Source organism: Suncus etruscus, chromosome X (assembly GCF_024139225.1).
Source record: "Suncus etruscus isolate mSunEtr1 chromosome X, mSunEtr1.pri.cur, whole genome shotgun sequence".
NCBI classification, from domain to species: Eukaryota; Metazoa; Chordata; class Mammalia; order Eulipotyphla; family Soricidae; genus Suncus; species Suncus etruscus.
The window spans coordinates 126,935,137-126,954,907 of NC_064868.1; the positions used below are offsets into that span (position 1 = coordinate 126,935,137).

Sequence of the window (19,771 nt, forward strand, 5' to 3'; positions counted from 1 at the left end):
CAGATGCAAAGATCCTCAACAAAATCCTGGCAAATAGGATTCAATGCCTCGTTAAAAAGATCATCCACTATGATCAAGTAGGTTTCATTCCAGGAATGCAAGGCTGGTTTAACATCCGTAAATCTATCAGCATAATACACAACATCAATAACAAGAAAAATAAAAACCACGTGATCATATCAATAGATGCAGAGAAAGCATTTGATAAGGTCCAACACCCATTCTTGATCAAAACTCACAGCAAGATGGGAATGGAGGGAACCTTTCTCAATATAGTGAAGGCCATCTACCAGAAGCCAGTGGCAAATATTATCCTCAATGGAGAAAAACTAAAAGCCTTCCCTCTAAATTCTGGGACAAGACAAGGCTGTCCTCTCTCACCACTCCTATTCAACATAGCACTGGAAGTACTTGCTATAGCGATTAGGCAAGAAAAGGATATCAAGGGAATCCAGATAGGAAAGGAAGAAGTCAAGCTCTCACTGTTTGCAGATGACATGATACTCTACTTAGAAAACCCTAAAGACTCTATCAAAAAGCTTCTAGAAACAATAGACTCATATAGCAAGGTGGCAGGCTACAAAATTAACACACAAAAATCAATGGCCTTTCTATACACCAATAGTAATAAGGATGAAATGGACATTAAGAAAACAACCCCATTCACAATAGTGCCACACAAACTCAAATATCTTGGAATCAACTTGACTAAATATGTGAAGGACCTATAGAAGGAAAACTATAAAAGTCTGCTCCAAGAAATAAGAGAGGACACACGGAAATGGAAACGCATACCCTGCTCATGGATTGGCAGGATTAAGATCATCAAAATGGCAATACTCCCCAAGGCATTATACAGATTTAATGCCGTCCCTCTAAAGATACCCATGACATTCTTCAAAGAAGTGGATCAGACACGTTTGAAATTCATTTGGAACAATATACACCTTCGAATAGCTAAAGCAATCATTGGGAAAAAGAATATGGGAGGAATTACTTTCCCCAACTTTAAACTGTACTACAAAGCAATAATTATCAAAACAGCATGGTAATGGAATAAGGACAGGTCCTCAGATCAGTGGAATAGGCTTGAATACTCAGAAAATGTTCCCCAGACATACAACCACCTAATTTTTGATAAAGGAGCAGGAGATCCTAAATCGAGCAGGGAAAGCCTCTTCAACAAGTGGTGTTGGCACAATTGGATAGCCACTTGCAAAAAATTGAACTTAGAACCCCAGCTAACATCATGTACGAAGGTAAAATCCAAATGGATTAAAGACCTCGATATCAGCCCCAAAACCATAAGATATATAGAGCAGCACATAGGCAAAACACTCCAGGACATTACAGGCATCTTCAAGGAGGAAACTGCACTCTCCAAGCAAGTGAAAGCAGAGATTAACAGATTGGAATATATTAAGCTGAGAAGCTTCTGCACCTCAAAGGAAATAGTGCCCAGGATACACTGAGTGGGAGAAACTATTCACCCAATACCCATCAGATAAGGGGCTAATCTCCAAAATATACAAGGCACTGACAGAAATTTACAAGAAAAAAACATCTAACCCCATCAAAAAATGGGGAGAAGAAATGAACAGACACTTTGACAAAGAAGAAATACACATGGCCAAAAGACACATGAAAAAATGTTCTACATCACTAATCATCAGGGAGATGCAAATCAAAACAACGATGAGATACCACCTCACACCACAGAGAATGGCACACATCACAAAGAATGAGAATAAACAGTGTTGGCGGGGATGTGGAGAGAAAGGAACTCTTATACACTGCTGGTGGGAATGCCGTCTAGTTCAACCTTTATGGAAAGCGATATGGAGAATCCTCAAAAAACTGGAAATCGCGCTCCCATAGGATCCAGCTATACCACTCCTAGGAATATACCCTAGGAACACAAAAATACAATACAAAAACCTCTTCCTTACACCTATATTCATTGCAGCACTATTTACCATAGCAAGACTCTGGAAACAACCAAGATGCCCTTCAACAGACGAATGGCTAAAGAAACTGTGGTACATATACACAATGGAATATTACGCAGCTGTCAGGAGAGATGAAGTCATGAAATTTTCCTATAAATGGATGTACACGGAATCTATTATGCTGAGTGAAATAAGTCAGAGAGAGAGAGAAAAACGCAGAATGGTCTCACTCATCTATGGGTTTTAAGAAAAATGAAAGACACCCTTGTAATAATAATTTTCAGACACAAAAGAGAAAAGAGCTGGAAGTTACAGCTCACCTCAGGAAGCTCACCACAAAGAGTGATGAGTTTAGTTAGGGAAATAACTACATTTTGAACTGTCCTAATAACGAGAATGTATGAAGAAAATGGAGAGCCTGTCTAGAGTACAGGCGGGGGTCGGGTAGGGAGAAGGGAGACTTGGGACATTGGTGATGGGAATGTTGCCCTGGTGATGGGTGGTGTTCTTTACATGACTGAAACCCAAACACAATCATGTATGTAATTAAGGTGTTTAAATAAATTAAAAAAAATAAAAGAGAATTTAAAAACCCAGTACTTTCTAAGAATTGATAATTTCCAAAATAAGGTATCAGAATACAGCAAGATTTTCAAACCTAGTCTTAATTAACACTCCTGATGTGCTAATGCCACATGCAGCGTCCGTAAGTATGAACACACATACACATAACCTTAACTCACTTACCATGGTCGCTCTGGCCCTCACCATCTGTATTTACAGTCTGCTTGCTTGCGCTATGTCCTCGTCTTGTAACACAGTATCTCGAAGTAGCAGGGACCACTGTAGAAGGAACTCCATGACTCTGTATCAGAGACATAAGTACATTTCCCTATGCAGTTATAAAACAAGGATTTTTGAAAGTAGATTAAAGAAACTAGATTAAATATATCCAATACCAAGGGCCAAAAAGATTGTAGAGTGGGTAACGTGCTTGCCTTGCATTCAGCTGACCCAGATCTGATCCTCGGCACCACACATGGCCCACAGAGCACCACCAGGAGTGATCCCTGAATGCAGAGGCAGGAGTAAGTTCTGAGTCCCATAGGGTAAGGGTATGCCCCCTGATTGAAATCAATCACAAAAAAACCCATATCAACTACTTTTTAAGGGCACTTGAAATAATTTGTATATTATGTAGAGTAAGAAATTATAATTTAAAGGGGCCAGAGAGGTAGCACAGTGGTAGAGCATTTGTCTTGCATGAAGCCTATTCAGGATAGATAGTGGTTCGAATCCCGACATCCCATAAGTTCCACCCCCCAGCCTGCCAGAAGTGATTTCTGAGCACAAATCCAGGAGTAACTCCTGAGCGCCACCAGGTATGGCCCAACCACCGCAGATACATACATATATATATGTATATATAATTAAAATATATAATATTAGCCTATATATAGCCCATATATAGCCAAGACTTTCACCTTTTCTGCTTTTACCCTATCAATCCATCTTCAGAAGTGCTAAGATAAAAATGCATCTTTTTCAGGAAGGGTGTTATTTGGTTGGTTTTAAAAAAAATCTAAAATTTAGTCATGGGGCCGGAGAGATAGCATAGCAGAGGGCATTTGCCTTGCATGCGGCCAACCCTGCAGGGACCCAAGGGACCTGGTTAGATACCCGGCAACCCATATGGTCCCTCAGCCTTCCAGGGGCGATTTCTGAGTGCAGAGCCATGAGTAATCTTTGAGCACTGCTGGGTGTGGCCCGAGGACCAATCAATTCAGTCACACAGCTTTGAGGATAAATTAAATGGCTTTTTGAATAAAGCTTTAAACAACTTACAGGTAAAGGTGGATAAGCAGTAGCACGCCCTTCTTCAACTTCATAGAAAGATATTGTTTCTTCCATGCCCCTGGGCATTTGCCCATTCCCTGGGACAAAACTATATTGGCATTCCTTATTCATGCAATGCATTTGTCTACGTCTAAAGGAACTTCAGAGAAAATGATAAAAACAATTCAGTTCAGGTACCTCAATGGTAACATTTTAAAAAATTTAATTCATATCTTTAACAATTAAAATAAACTTACCGAGATCTATAAGAGAAATTATCATAGTTCTGGCAGTATTTTTTTCCTGGGCCAGAGTGAAAACCAACTTTAGGACCCACCACATTCTGCCTGCTTATAGAGCGAGATGAATCCAGGAGAATACAAGAAAAGAAAAACAGAAGTCTTTATTCACTAACATTTAGACAGTCTGTAAATAGAACTGATACACCTTTTTAACCTCATCCAATAAATTAAAAGTTTGCCTTCCCAAATTTTGTAAATGGTATTCTATTTTCTAGCATTTATTCAACTACTCCATAATTCTCCAGAGAATGAAATTAGAAATCTTCCAACACATTCACTTGAAAAGACTTTAAGCATACATAAGATCTTTCCTTTATCATCCCATTAGGCAGAATTATACACTAAAAGTTTAAATTTTCTTTTATAATGGCCAGGAAATATGCACGTGATAGAGCCTGGCATGTAGAAGGCCCCTAATTTAATCCCTGGCACCACACAATTCCCTCAAAACTCTTTCAGTACTGCTAAGTTTAGCCATGATGAATAACAACATGGTGAGTTAATACCAACATGACAAGTATGTCCCTAGTGGTCCCTAAGCACAGCCAGGCCAGATATATAGTCTTTGCTGTCACCAAGAGTCACTAACCCTTGCTGGGCTGATCTTTGTGACAAGAAGCTCTGAGTTGCTGAACAGAAACCTAAGTTATTAAGATACTTCTAAACTGTGACTCAGAGATGTAAATTATCTTGAAATTCAGTGATATATTACCTGGGTGTTACATAACCACGACCTTGTCTCTGAGATGAATGTTGACGATGAAAACGTTCACTCGCTATAACATTGCTAGCAGCTTCCTGTGAATAGTGCAAAGGAGGGCTATGCCCATAATAAATATTGTGCTGAAGTCTGGGAGGGAGGAAAGGGGCTCCTCTGTTGTAAGCCATATTCATATAAACCTCTTTCCCTCTAACTTTTTTGAACATCTTCTTCTGTTGTTTCATGTCCATCTCTGACATAGCTTTTGGGGAAACAAAAAATGGCCAAATAAAATTTATAACCAAAAGAGACAGTAAGTCCATTTGCTTACCTCACAAAATAACTAAAAGTAAATCAAATTAAAAACAGGAAGGAGGGGGCCAGAATGATAACACAGCAATAGGAAATTTGCCTTGCATGCGGCTGACCCAAGACAGACCCTGGTTCAATTCCCAGCATCCCATCCCCTATGATTCCCTGAGCCTGCCTGGAGCAATTTCTGAGCTTAGAGCCAGGAGTAACCCTCTGAGGCCATTGAGTGTGGCCTAAAAAACAAACAAAAAGGTGGGGGAGTAAATTTTTTTTCAGGGGAGAATGCAGTCCCCCACTACCACAAATTATGCAGTTGAGTTTCCCACATTTGGGGAAATCGCAGGGGTCAGCACATCTTGAGTGCAATGACTAAGCCTCACCCTGGGAAAACCACCTTCGTGATCATATTATCTCCCCTGCCAAGTAAGTATTGGGGGAGTAAATTTTTAAAGGATGTGCTAGACCTTCCATTTAAGAGGGTAAAACCAGAAATTTATTTCTACATAAACCAACATCTCAGCACTTTTATGTGGGAAGCTTTGGTGGTATCAAAAAACATTTTTTCAGTCACCTATTAGTATCTAAGAAATTATGCCTGCTGATATCTGTTGCTTCTCTTCTAGATTTTTCCCAGTTTTTTGTTTTGTTTTTTGTTTTTGGGTCACACCTGGTGACACTCAGGGTTTACTCCTGGCTATGCACTCAGAAATCACTCCTGGCTTGGGGGACCATATGGGAAGCCTGAGGATGGAACCAAGGTCTGTGCTAGGATAGCACACACAAGGCAAACACCCTACTGCTTGTACCACCGCTCTAGTCCCTGTTTTTTTCCCAGTTTTTTGAGAAATTTTACCCAAGTTTTAGAGTTTAAAATCAATGATGTTTAAGTTCATAATGTCTAGAACCATAATTCTCAACAACAGTTGATTCTAGATTCTCAACAAACTTGATTGGGGCATTATTGGCCATTTCTGGTAATGCTTTTGATTGATCCAAAAGGCAGTAGATACTGCTTCCTTGGTATCATGTTGCTAAGCATCCTAAATTGCACAAAAAATTCTTGACATTACTATGGAAATGTCAACAGTGCTGATGTTGAGAATACATACATATATAATATACATAAACATATATATCGCTTTTTTAAAGTGCAATGTGGGGAAGGAAGGATAGTACAGAGGTTAAAGTGCTTGCCTTGTATGCAGACAAATGGGTTCAATCCCTGGCATCGCATATGATACCTTAAGGACCTCTGGGAATGTTTCCTGAATCCAAAGCCGGCACTAAACCTGAGCACCATCAGTGTGACCAAAACAAAACATAGAAAAGGGCAATGTAGAGAGATATAGGAGGGAAAAACTAAAAAATCTTCAGCATACAAACCCATTTCTGGGACATAGCCCCCAGGCATTTTCTGATAACCTCGTCCTCTTCTACTGGCATTCCATACAGGAGCAGGTATCATTTGAGTAACTGGTTTTAAGTTACTCAGTGGAACAATATGCCTTAAAGCAAAAGATTCTACCATGAAGTCATTCCAACAGACATGTTTATCATTAGATATACATCTCCCATAACTCATTCTTTATTTTCAAACTGTTCTTAAATCTGTTGACAATAACTGCCCTATTGTGATTGTTTACATTTGAAAACTGAGTAGAGAATGGGATTTAGCTAAGTGGCACAGCACATGTTGTGACTATGGGTTCAGGTTCTGGCCCCACAGGACCACAAGCACCAATGAGAGGAAGCCTAAAATCACTGATCCAGTAGTAGCCCCAGACCACAATGGAGTACATCCATAAAAGAAAATGAACAAAACGAAGAAATTAAGAGTAATTTGCATGATTTCACAGCTGTTTGCAGCACCTATCACATCCCACTGAAATAGGCCTGGTTACAAAATCCACTTTTTCAAATAAATTAAATACATAAGTAAATAAATAAATAAAAGTAAGATAAAGACTTAAAAATCAGTATATAAGGGGGGAGCAATAGCGAAGTGGAAGGGCATTTGCTTGCATGTGGCTCACCCAGGACGAACCTGGGTTTGATCCCCAGTGTCCCATATGGTCCACCGAACAGGAGTGATTTCTGAGCACATAGCCAGGAGTAACCCGTGAGCATCACTGGGTGTAGCCCAGAACCACCAAAAAAAAGAGAAGAGATAAGAATCAGTATATGCGGATAGTGGAGTCCTCTTTGAATGAGAAGAAACATTATTGTCCTAGGTCTGCACCTCAAGGGAAAGAGAACTGTCATGAAATAGGAACTGAATCCAAGGCTGGGACCCAGAGCTAAAAACCCACTTCCTAGAAACAGCAGAGGGTATGGTGGCAGAGCCTTGGGACCCAGAAGCCACATTGGCAGTGCCAAGGTGAAGGACAGAATCCAGGAAAAAGAGTAAGTGGAGTGTGGCAGCCACTCCACTTGTGGTTATGGTCGCACATTTCTCCTAGTCAAAGAACTCCAGCATGGGACACAGACAACACCATACTACAACAGCAACACTAGGGAAGCAAAGCAGGCTTCCACCATACTTAGAGTAAGAAGATGGTAGCTCCCATGACCCAAAATTACCAACCACATATTTAGCTTCTTAGATAAGGAATTTAGAGAAGAAATATGGAGGATGCTCATAGAACTCCAAGAAAGAAAGCATAGAATGAACTGAAAGTGCCACAAGTAAGAATCAAGAGGATCTGAGAGTAGAAAATAAGAAAAATTCAAACTAACAGGGCTCAAAACTTGGTAGGAGAAATGAAAACCTCACTGGAAAGCCTCTCCAACAGTGTAACAGCAGCTGGAGACAGAATCAGTGAGCTGTTAAACGAGATTCATAACTCCATACAACAGAAGAGGTTGAAAAGAGCCTCAAAACAAATAAGTCAATGTGAATAGAATGTTAAACATAAAAATAGAAAGAAGCCTTTGATAAACTCAACAGATACAACTTAGAATCATTGGTGTCCCAGAGACAGGAAGAAGCACCCCATGAAGTATCAACAATCAAGGACATCCCTACAGAGGAGGTCTCAGCGCTAAAGAGTGCCCTACATGCCCGAAGAGTACCAGCCAAAAAATTTTCAAACAAAAGCACTCCAAGACATAACCTAGTCACAATGATGAACCTCATAGATAGGGATGGGATACTGAAAACAGCGAGATCAAAAGGGAAATTACTTTCAAAAGAGCATACCTAAGATTTACAGCAGATTTGTCACAAGAAACCTTCAAGGTACAAAGACAGTGGGAGGATACAGTGACAAAACTCAATGAAGTGAATGCTTTGCGTAGAATACGTCACCCAGCCAGACTCACATTCAGATTTGAAGCAAGGATACACAGTGTCATGAATAAACAACAGCTTAGTAACTTTATGGACTAAAAACCAGGCTTAAAGAATAAACTGAGGGCCCGGAGAGATAGCACAGTGGTGTTTGCCTTGCAAGCAGCCGATCCAGGACCTGAGGTGGTTGGTTCGAATCCCGGTGTCCCATATAGTCCCCCGTGCCTGCCAGGAGCTATTTCTGAGCAGACAGCCAGGAGTAACCCCTGAGCACCACCGGGGGTGGCCCAAAAAAAAAATTGTGACCCCTGAGCACTGCCGGGTGTGGTCCAAAAACCAAAAAAAAAAAAAAAGAATAAACTGAAAGATCTACATTCATATAAGAAAGATCGTAAGACACACCAAACTCCTACACAAATCCCTTGATAATTCTCTCTCTTGTCAACTAAATGCCCCAGTAAGAGACAAAGAGTGGCAAAACGGATCAAAAAGCTGAATCCAAGGTTTTCTGCCTACTAGAGACACATCTGAATAGTCAGAACAAATACAGTATAAACTCAAAGGGTGGGAGACAATCATTCAAGCAAACAACACCCTTAAAAAGCCTGGAGTGACCATACTATTTCAGATGACACTGCCTTCAGAATTAAGAAGGGATAGCACAGCTGTAGGGCATTTGCCTTGCATGTGGCTGACCCGGGACGAACCTGGGTTTGATCACTGGGTTTGAGCACAGAGCCTGGAGTAACCCCTAAGTGCTTCCGCATATGGCCTAAAAAACAAATTTATTTTATAAGGGACTAATAAGTATCTGTACAACAGGAAGAAATCACACTGCTACATATATAAATACTCAATGAGGAAGGAGCAAAGTATTTAAATAACTGCTTTAGAAACTTGAAGGAAGACATCAGTAACAACACAATAACAGTGGGAGAGAGACTTCAACACTTGATAGGTCTTTGCAAGCATTCATCAGGAAAGAAGAAGGGGCCTACATAAATAACTTAATGGCATTACTTATAAAACTGAAAAGTAAGCAGCAAAACAAACCAAACGAAAAATTGGAAGACTGAAGGAAATAGAGCAGAAATCAATGAATAGGAAATCCAAGAAACAATCCAAAAGATCAATGAAAGAGTTGATTCTTTGAAAAAACAAACAAGATCAATAAACTCTACCAAATTCAAAAAGAAAGGGAGAGAGAAACTTAATAAACCAAATTAGAAACAAAAAGCAGACATCACTACAGAGATACTACAGAGATTCAAAGGATAATTAGAGAATACTTTCAGAAACTGTTTGCCACAAAACAATAGAACCTGGAAGAAAAAGATAAATGCTTTGACTCTTATAACCACCCAAGTTTGACCAAGATGATCTGGCATATCTGAACAGATCCATCACAATTGAAGAAATTAATATGGTAATCAGAAGTCTTGCCAAAACAAAAGCCCAGGCCCAAATGGATTCACTAATGAATCTTTCAAACCTTCCAAGAGAACCTACTGCCTATACTTTCCAGGCTCTTCCAGGAAATTAAAGAAACAGAAATACTACCAAATAATTTTTATGAAGCAACCATACCCTGATTCCCAAAATGAACTACAGACCAATATCCCTGATGAACATAGATGCAAAGATTCTCAACAAAAGCCTAGCAAATAGGATCAATGCCTCATCAACAGTCATACACATTGCCAAGAAGGATTCATTCTGGGGCTGGGCGGTGGCGCTAAAGGTAAGGTGCCTGCCTTGCCTGCGCTAGCCTTGGACGGACCGTGGTTCGATCCCCCGGTGTCCCATATGGTCCCCCAAGCCAGGAGCAACTTCTGAGCGCATAGCCAGGAGTAACCCCTGAGCGTTACCGGGTGTGGCCCAAAAATAAAAAAAATACACCAAATCAACAAAAGGAAAATTGAAATTCATGTGATCATATCAATGGAGAAAGCATTTGATAAGATCCAACACCCATTCATGATAAAAACTCTAAATATGAGAATGAAAGAAACTTCTCCCAATATAGTAAAAGACATTTACCACAAGTCCATGGCAATTATACTCAATGGAGAAAAACTGAAAGCCTTTCCCCTAAGATATGGCACAAAGCATGGCTCCCACTCTCCCCATTACTATTTCACATAGTACTGGAAGTACTTGCCATAGCAATTAAGCAATAAATAGGCATCAAGGACATCCAGATTGGAAAAGAAGAAATTAAGCTCTCACTGTTAGCAGATGACATGATTCTAAACTTAGAAAATCCTAAAGACTCTACCAAAAAGCTCCTAGAGCCAATACACATATAGTAAAGTTGCAGGCTAAAAAATTATCGCACAAAAACCAATGGACTTCTTTTTTTTTTTTTTTTGGTTTTTGGGCCACACCCTGTGACGCTCAGGGGTTACTCCTGGCTATGCGCTCAGAAGTTGCTCCTGGCTTCTTGGGGGACCATATGGGACGCCGGGGGATCGAACCGCGGTCCGTCCTAGGCTAGCGCAGGCAAGGCAGGCACCTTACCTCCAGCGCCACCGCCCGGCCCCACCAATGGCCTTCTTATACACAAATAATGATAAAGAAATGGACATTAAAAATCCCATTCTCAATAGCACCATAGAAATTCAAATATAGGGGCCGGGTAGGTGGCGCTGGAGGTAAGGTGTCTGCCTTGCAAGCGCTAGCCAAGGAAGGACCGCGGTTCGATCCCCCGGCGTCCCATATGGTCCCCCCAAGCCAGGGGCGATTTCTGAGCACATAGCCAGGAGTAACCCCTGAGCGTCAAAGGGGTGTGGCCCAAAAACCAAAAAAAAAAAAAAAAGAAATTCAAATATAATGGAGTCAACTAAAGAAATGAAGGACTTATATAAAGAAACTATAAAACCATGCTTCAAGAAATAAAAGGGGACACAAGGAAATGGAGACATATTCCCTGTTTATGTACTGAGGGTTAACAATATTAAAATGGCATTACTCCACAGCATTTATACAGATTTAATGGAATTCCTCTATAATACCCACGATACTCTTCAAAAAAGTAGATCGAACCTCCTGAAATTCATTTGGAACAATAGTCACCCAGGAATAGCTAAAGCAACCTTTAGAAAAAAGAAGATGAAGGGGAGGGACTTCAGAGCATAAAAACCGGCTATCCTTTGCAAAAGCTGGCTCCCTGTGTGTGACACCAGGCGGGGAAAATCCGCGAAAGTACACCAGCCCAGTGGGGCTCAGCTATGAAAGACTGTGAGTGTGACCTGTCTATGTCTGTCTACTGTCCTCTTGCGTGAAACTCTTGCGAGTGGGGCAAAAAGAGCCTCCAGAAACCTCGCTCGCCCAGACGCCATTTTCAGGGAGGGACTTCAGAGCATAAAAACCGGCTATCCTTTGCAAAAGCTGGCTCCCTGTGTGTGACACCAGGCGGGGAAAATCCGCGAAAGTACACCGGCCCAGTGGGGCTCAGCTGTGAAAGACTGTGAGTGTGACCTGTCTATGTCTGTCTACTGTCCTCTTGCGTGAAACTCTTGCGAGTGGGGCAAAAAGAGGCTCAGAGGAGCACGGCCGCTCCGCTTCGCTACGCGGCCGTGCACTCTTTCTAAGGAAAGAACTCCATTGCAACAAGAAGGAAAAATCACACTAAGAACGGCGCTATATCACAGAAGCAAACATTTCTCTCTGGACTGTCTTCTCTGTTACATGCTCGGGCCTAAGATTTGACCCAGTGTGAGGCTTCATCCACGGAGGACTCCCCTCCCTTAGAGGCAAGTCAGCCCATCCAGAAAGGGAGGAGCCAGAGGAGTGTGCTGCCTACATCATATAGACAATGAATACCACTACAACACGTAGAAAAACCCACAATACAAATGTGACAATGGGGAAACAGCGCAGGCCAGCATCAGACATAGAGAATGAAGATGACAATTCTGAGGACCAGATAATGACTGAACAACTAATCAACCTCTCAGATAAGGACTTTAGACTAGCAATATGGAAGGTGCTCAACAGACTCCAAGAAACCATGGATCGAGTTGAACAGAACACTAATAAGAACCAAGAAAATATGAAGGCAGAAATGACAAAACTCCAAACTGAAATAACATGTCAACTAACAGGCCTGAAAAACTCAGTAAACGAAGTGAATGACAAAATGGATAAGCTCTGGGACAGGGTATCAGAAGCTGAGAATAGACTTGGTGCTGTGGAAGATGAGATACATAACAATTCCATACAGCAGGAGAGATTGGACAAAAAACTTAAAGCAAATGAGCAGACAATGGAAAAATTAGTCAAAGAATGGGAACAGACGAAAATAGAAGTCTATGATAAGATCAACAGAAACAACTTAAGAATCATTGGAGTCCCAGAGACCCAGGAAGAAAATTTCCAGGAAGAATCAATGGTCAAGAACATCATTAAAGAGAAACTTCCAGAGCTAAAGAATATATGTGATCAAATCCTGCATGCCCGAAGAGTACCAACCAAAAGAGACCCCAGAAAAACCACCCCAAGACACATCCTAGTCACAATGACAAATCCCACAGATAGAGACAGAATTCTGAAAACAGCAAGATCAAAAGGGGAAATCATGTTCAAGCAAGCTTCCCTGAGATTTACAGCAGACCTGTCACCAGAAACGCTCAATGCCAGAAAGCAGTGGTGGGATATTGTGACAAGACTGAATGAAATGAATGCTTCACCCAGAATACTATACCCAGCAAAACTCACTTTCCGGTTTGATGGAAGAATACATGGTTTCACAGACAAAAAACAGCTCAGAAACTTCACAGACACAAAACCAGTCTTAAGAGAAAAACTGAAAGACCTAATCTAAGACAAGACTACCCAAAAGACACACCAAATTTTGAAATAAAGATGGCGTTAAATCCCAGGACAATTCTTTCTCTCAACGTCAATGGACTAAATGCACCAGTTAAGAGACACAGAGTGGCTAAATGGATCAAAAAACTCAATCCAACCTTCTGCTGCCTACAAGAAACGCACCTGAATAGTCAGAACAAACATAGACTCAAAATAAAAGGCTGGAGAAAAGTTATCCAAGCAAACAACACCCATAAAAAAGCTGGAGTGGCCATACTAATATCAGATAATGCAAACTTTATACTCAGGAAGGTTGTAAGGGACAAAGACGGACATTTTAATTAATCAAGGGGTACGTAGAGCAGGAAGAATTCACTCTCCTAAACATATATGCACCGAATGAGGGGCCAGCAAAATATTTAATACAACTGCTGACAAATCTGAAAAATAATATCAACAACAACACAATAATTGTGGGGGACCTAAACACGGCTTTGTCAACACTGGACAGGTCAACCAGACTGAAACCCAACAAGAATATACTAGACCTGAGGAGAGAAATGGAAGAAAGAGGCCTAGTGGATATATATAGGACACTCCATCCCCAGAAACCTGGATACACATTCTTCTCCAATGTACATGGGACATTCTCCAGGATAGACTACATGCTGGCACATAAAACATACCTCCATAAGATCAAGAGGATAGAAATTTTGCAGATTACCTTCGCTGACCACAAGGCTCTGAAATTATTTGTGAACTCCAAAGGGACTCAGAAGAAACACTTTAACACCTGGAAGTTAAACAGCCTCATGCTCAATAACCAGTGGGTCCGAGATGAAATCAAGGAGGAAATAAAAAGGTTCCTGGAAACAAATGACAATAAAGACACAAACTATCAGAACTTATGGGACACAGCAAAAGCAGTACTGAGAGGAAAATTTATAGCTTTGCAAGCACACATCAGGAAGGAAGAAGGAGCTTACCTGAGTAGCTTAATGACACAGCTAATAGAACTAGAAAATGCTCAACAAAAGGACCCAAGAACAGGAAGACAGAAGGAAATAACAAAGCTGAGAGCAGAAATCAACGAAGTGGAAACTCAAAAAACAATCCGAAAGATCAACGAAAGCAGAAGTTGTTTCTTTGAAAAAATAAACAAGATTGATAGACCACTGGCAAACCTAACAAAGAAAGAGAGAGAGAGAAACTTGATAACTCGTATCAGGAATGAAAAAGGAGAGATCACTACTGATATGACAGAGATTCAAAGGGTAATCAGAAACTACTTTGAAAAACTCTACGCCACTAAAAATGAGAACCTGGAAGAAATGGATAAATTCTTGGACTCTTATAATCTTCCACGGTTGAAGGAAGAGGATGTAGCATATCTAAACACCCCCATCACCATTGATGAAATTAAAACAGTAATCAAATGTCTGCCGAAAAACAAAAGCCCAGGTCCAGATGGATTCACTAATGAATTCTATCAAACTTTCCAAGAGGAACTACTGCCAATCTTGGCAAGACTCTTTCATGAAATTGAACAAACAGAAACACTTCCAAATAGCTTTTATGAAGCCAACATCACCTTGATACCTAAACCAGACAGAGACGCTACCAAAAAAGAAAATTACAGACCAATATCACTGATGAATGCAGATGCAAAGATCCTCAACAAAATCCTGGCAAATAGGATTCAATGCCTCATTAAGAAGATCATCCACTACGATCAAGTAGGTTTCATCCCAGGAATGCAAGGCTGGTTTAACATCCGTAAATCTATCAACATAATACACAACATCAATAACAAGAAAAATAAAAACCACATGATCATATCAATAGTTGCAGAGAAAGCATTTGATAAGGTCCAACACCCATTCTTGATCAAAACTCTCAGCAAGATGGGAATGGAGGGAACCTTTCTCAATATAGTGAAGGCCATCTACCACAAGCCAGTGGCAAATATTATCCTCAATGGAGAAAAACTGAAAGCCTTCCCTCTAAATTCTGGCACAAGACAAGGCTGTCCTCGCTCACCACTCCTATTCAACATAGCACTGGAAGTACTTGCTATAGCGATTAGGCAAGAAAAGGATATCAAGGGAATCCAGATAGGAAAGGAAGAAGTCAAGCTCTCACTGTTTGCAGATGACATGATACTCTACTTAGAAAACCCTAAAGACTCTATCAAAAAGCTTCTAGAAACAATAGACTCATATAGCAAGGTGGCAGGCTACAAAATTAACACACAAAAATCAATGGCCTTTCTATACACCAACAGTAATAAAGAAGAAATGGACATTAAGAAAACAACCCCATTCACAATAGTACCACACAAACTCAAATATCTTGGAATCAACTTGACTAAATATGTGAAGGACCTATACAAAGAAAACTATAAAACTCTGCTCCAAGAAATAAGAGAGGACACACGGAAATGGAAACACATACCCTGCTCATGGATTGGCAGGATTAACATCATCAAAATGTCAATACTCCCCAAGGCATTATACAGATTTAATGCCATCCCTCTAAAGATACCCATGACATTCTTCAAAGAAGTGGATCAGACACTTTTGAAATTCATTTGGAACAATAAACACCCTCGAATAGCTAAAGCAATCATTGGGAAAAAGAATATGGGAGGAATTACTTTTCCCAACTTTAAACTGTACTACAAAGCAACAGTTATCAAAACAGCATGGTATTGGAATAAGGATAGGTCCTCAGATCAGTGGAATAGGCTTGAATACTCAGAAAATGTTCCCCAGAGATACAACCATCTAATTTTTGATAAAGGAGCAGGAAATCCTAAATGGAGCAGGGAAAGCCTCTTCAACAAGTGGTGTTGGCACAATTGGATAGCCACTTGCAAAAAATTAAACTTAGACCCCCAGCTAACATCATGTACAAAGATAAAATCCAAATGGATTAAAGACCTCGATATCAGCCCCAAAACCATAAGATATATAGAACAGCACATAGGCAAAACACTACAGGACATTACAGGCATCTTCAAGGAGGAAACTGCACTCTCCAAGCAAGTGAAAGCAGAGATTAACAGATGGGAATATATTAAGCTGAGAAGCTTCTGCACCTCAAAGGAAATAGTGCCCAGGATACAAGAGCCACCCACTGAGTGGGAGAAACTATTCACCCAATACCCATCAGATAAGGGGCTAATCTCCAAAATATACAAGGCACTGACAGAACTTTACAAGAAAAAAACATCTAACCCCATCAAAAAATGGGGAGAAGAAATGAACAGACACTTTGACAAAGAAGAAATACGCATGGCCAAAAGACACATGAAAAAATGTTCCACATCACTAATCATCAGGGAGATGCAAATCAAAACAACGATGAGATACCACCTCACACCCCAGAGAATGGCACACATCACAAAGAATGAGAATAAACAGTGTTGGCGGGGATGTGGAGAGAAAGGAACTCTTATCCACTGCTGGTGGGAATGCTGTCTAGTTCAACCTTTATGGAAAGCGATATGGAGATTCCTCCAAAAACTGGAAATCGAGCTCCCATACGATCCAGCTATACCACTCCTAGGAATATACCCTAGGAACACAAAAATACAATACAAAAACCCCTTCCTTACACCTATATTCATTGCAGCTCTATTTACCATAGCAAGACTCTGGAAACAACCAAGATGCCCTTCAACAGATGAATGGCTAAAGAAACTGTGGTACATATACACAATGGAATATTATGCAGCTGTCAGGAGAGATGAAGTCATGAAATTTTCCTATACATGGATGTACATGGAATCTATTATGCTGAGTGAAATAAGTCAGAGAGAGAGAGAAAAACGCAGAATGGTCTCACTCATCTATGGGTTTTAAGAAAAATGAAAGACACCCTTGTAATAATAATTTTCAGACACAAAAGAGAAAAGAGCTGGAAGTTCCAGCTCACCTCAGGAAGCTCACCACAAAGAGTGATGAGTTTAGTTAGAGAAATAACTACATTTTGAACTGTCCTAATATTGAGAATGTATGAGGGAAATGTAGAGCCTGTTTAGGGTACAGGCGGGGGTTGGGTGGGGAGGAGGGTGATTTGGGACTTGGGTGATGGGAATGTTGCACTGGTGATGGGTGGTGTTCCTTTTATGACTGAAACCCAAACACAATCATGTATGTAATCAAGGTGTTTAAATAAAAAAATTAAAAAAAAAAATTTTTATTTTTTCTTTCCTTTTAATGTTATACGTTATAAATTGTATTTTAAAACAGCCTTCACTATCTTATAATAAAATTAATTATAAAAATTTAAAAAAAAAAAAAAAAAAAAAAGAAAAAAGAAGATGAAAGGCATCCATTCCCTAACTTTAAATTGTACTACAAAGCAATACTCATTAAAACAGCATGGTACTGAAATAAAGAGACCCCCAGATCAATGGAATAGACTTGAGCATTCAGAGAATGGCCCAGAGATACACAATTAATTACTCTTTGATAAAGGGGCAAGAAATGAAAAATAAACCAAAGAAAGCCTCTTCAAAAAGTGGTATTTGGGCTCTTGCCTCTCCCTCGACACTTGTTTTCACCATGTAATTCTGTGTGATTTCATTTATTTCATATTTCATAATTCATATTTCACATTCGTCTACTTGTGCATTCGCTTGATTCCCAGTGGAAAAATAAACCCACTAAGTTTTCTGGGAAATACTTCACTGTGTCAACAATGATGACTGGCTGGAGCAACTACTCCAAGTGCTTTTGGATAAATTAAAGGGTTCAAACACCCTTTTTTGAGTGACAAGCTTTCAGGTGAAAATACTGGATTCAAAATGGCTGGATGTGGGGGTTTCCAGGCAGAGTGCTGATTGCTATACCTGCAGAGTCTCCACCCGACTGTGCTTCTTCTGAGGAAACTGAGCACCTGAAGGGAGCCCTGTCCTACCCTTCTCTGTCTTTCCTGAACTCTGGAAGCTCTCCTCAGAGCCCTGGGAAGCGAACCCCAAAGAAACTACATTTGGAAGCTACCCAGCGAGCCAGGGAGTGAGTAAGAAATGGCTGGATGTGGGGGTTTCCAGGCAGAGTGCTAATTGCTCTGCCTGCAGAGTCTCCACCCGGCTGTGCTTCTTCTGAGGAAACTGAGCACCTAAAGTGAGCCCTGTCCTACTCTTCTCTGTCTTTCCTGAACTCTGGAAGCTCTCCTCAGAGCCCTGGGAAGCGAACCTCAAAGAAACTACATTCGGAAGCTACCCAGCGAGCCAGTGAGTAAGAAATGGCTGGATGTGGGGGTTTCCAGGCAGAGTGCTGATTGCTCTACCTGCAGAGTCTCCACCCGGCTGTGCTTCTTCTGAGGAAACTGAGCACCTGAAGGGAGCCCTGTCCTACCCTTCTCTGTCTTTCCTGAACTCTGGAAGCTCTCCTCAGAGCACTGGGAAGCGAACCTCAAAGAAACTACATTTGGAAGCTACCCAGCGAGCCAGAAACTGAGCACCTGAAGGGAGCCCTGTCCTACTCTTCTCTGTCTTTCCTGAACTCTGGAAGCTCTCCTCAGAGCCCTGGAAAGCGAACCCCAAAGAAACTACATTCGGAAGCTACCCAGCGAGCCAGTGAGTGAGTAAGAAATGGCTGGATGTGGGGGTTTCCAGGCAGAGTGCTGATTGCTCTGCCTGCAGAGTCTCCACCCGGCTGTGCTTCTTCTGAGGAAACTGAGCACCTGAAGGGGCCCTGTCCTACCCTTCTCTGTCTTTCCTGAACTCTGGAAGCTCTCCTCAGAGCCCTGGGAAGGGAATCCCAAAGAAACTTCATTTGGAAGCTACCCAGCGAGCCAGAAACTGAGCACCTGAAGGGAGCCCTGTCCTACTCTTCTCTGTCTTTCCTGAACTCTGGAAGCTCTCCTCAGAGCCCTGGGAAGCGAACCCCAAAGAAACTACATTCGGAAGCTACCCAGCGAGCCAGTGACTCTCCTCAGAGTCCTGGGAAGTGAACCCCAAAAATACAGCATTCTGAAGCTGCCCAGCGAGCGAGTGAAAACTACGCCTGACCAGTGGGGCACGACTGTGAAAAACTGTGAGTGCTGCCTGTGTGTGTCTCTCTGCTATCCTGTTGCGTGAACCTCCTGAGAGTGGGCTGAAAAGAGGCTCCAGAAGGGACTTAGCTCCACTACGCTACGCAGCCGTGCGCTCTTTCTAAAAAAAGAACACAATCACAAGAAGAAAAAAACCACACTAAGAACTGTGCTGGATCACAGAAGCAAGAATTTCTCTCCAGACTGTCTACTCTGCTGCGTGCTCGGGCCTAAGATTTGATCCTGTGTGAGGCTTCATCCACAGAGGACTCCCCTACCTTGGAGGCAAGTCGGCCCATTCAGAAAGGGCGGAGCCAGAGAAGTGTGTTGCCTGCATCATATAACCAATGAATACCACCACAACACGTAGAAAAACCCACAATACAAGTGTGACAATGGGGAAACAAGGCAGGCCAGCATCAGACATAGAGAATGAAGATGACAATTCTGATGACCAGTTAACGACCAACCAACTGATCAATCTCTCAGATAAGGACTTTAGAGTAGCAATATGGAATATGCTCAA

The 19,771-nt window shown here is 41.2% G+C and overlaps 1 protein-coding gene and 1 non-coding gene across 2 annotated transcripts in view; both read right to left on the minus strand.

Moving 5' to 3' along the window:
- ALG13 (ALG13 UDP-N-acetylglucosaminyltransferase subunit) overlaps positions 1-19,771 on the minus strand; it is a 115,697-nt gene that overhangs the window by 40,154 nt on the left and 55,772 nt on the right. The window contains 5 exon segments of the mRNA XM_049767651.1: positions 2,697-2,814; positions 3,795-3,945; positions 4,043-4,135; positions 4,800-5,049; positions 6,483-6,604. Coding sequence (XP_049623608.1) covers positions 2,697-2,814; positions 3,795-3,945; positions 4,043-4,135; positions 4,800-5,049; positions 6,483-6,604 — 734 coding nt within the window.
- On the minus strand, positions 5,373-5,530 carry LOC125999942 (U1 spliceosomal RNA). Its single transcript, XR_007492368.1, has one exon. It is a non-coding gene; the product is annotated as a U1 spliceosomal RNA (small nuclear RNA).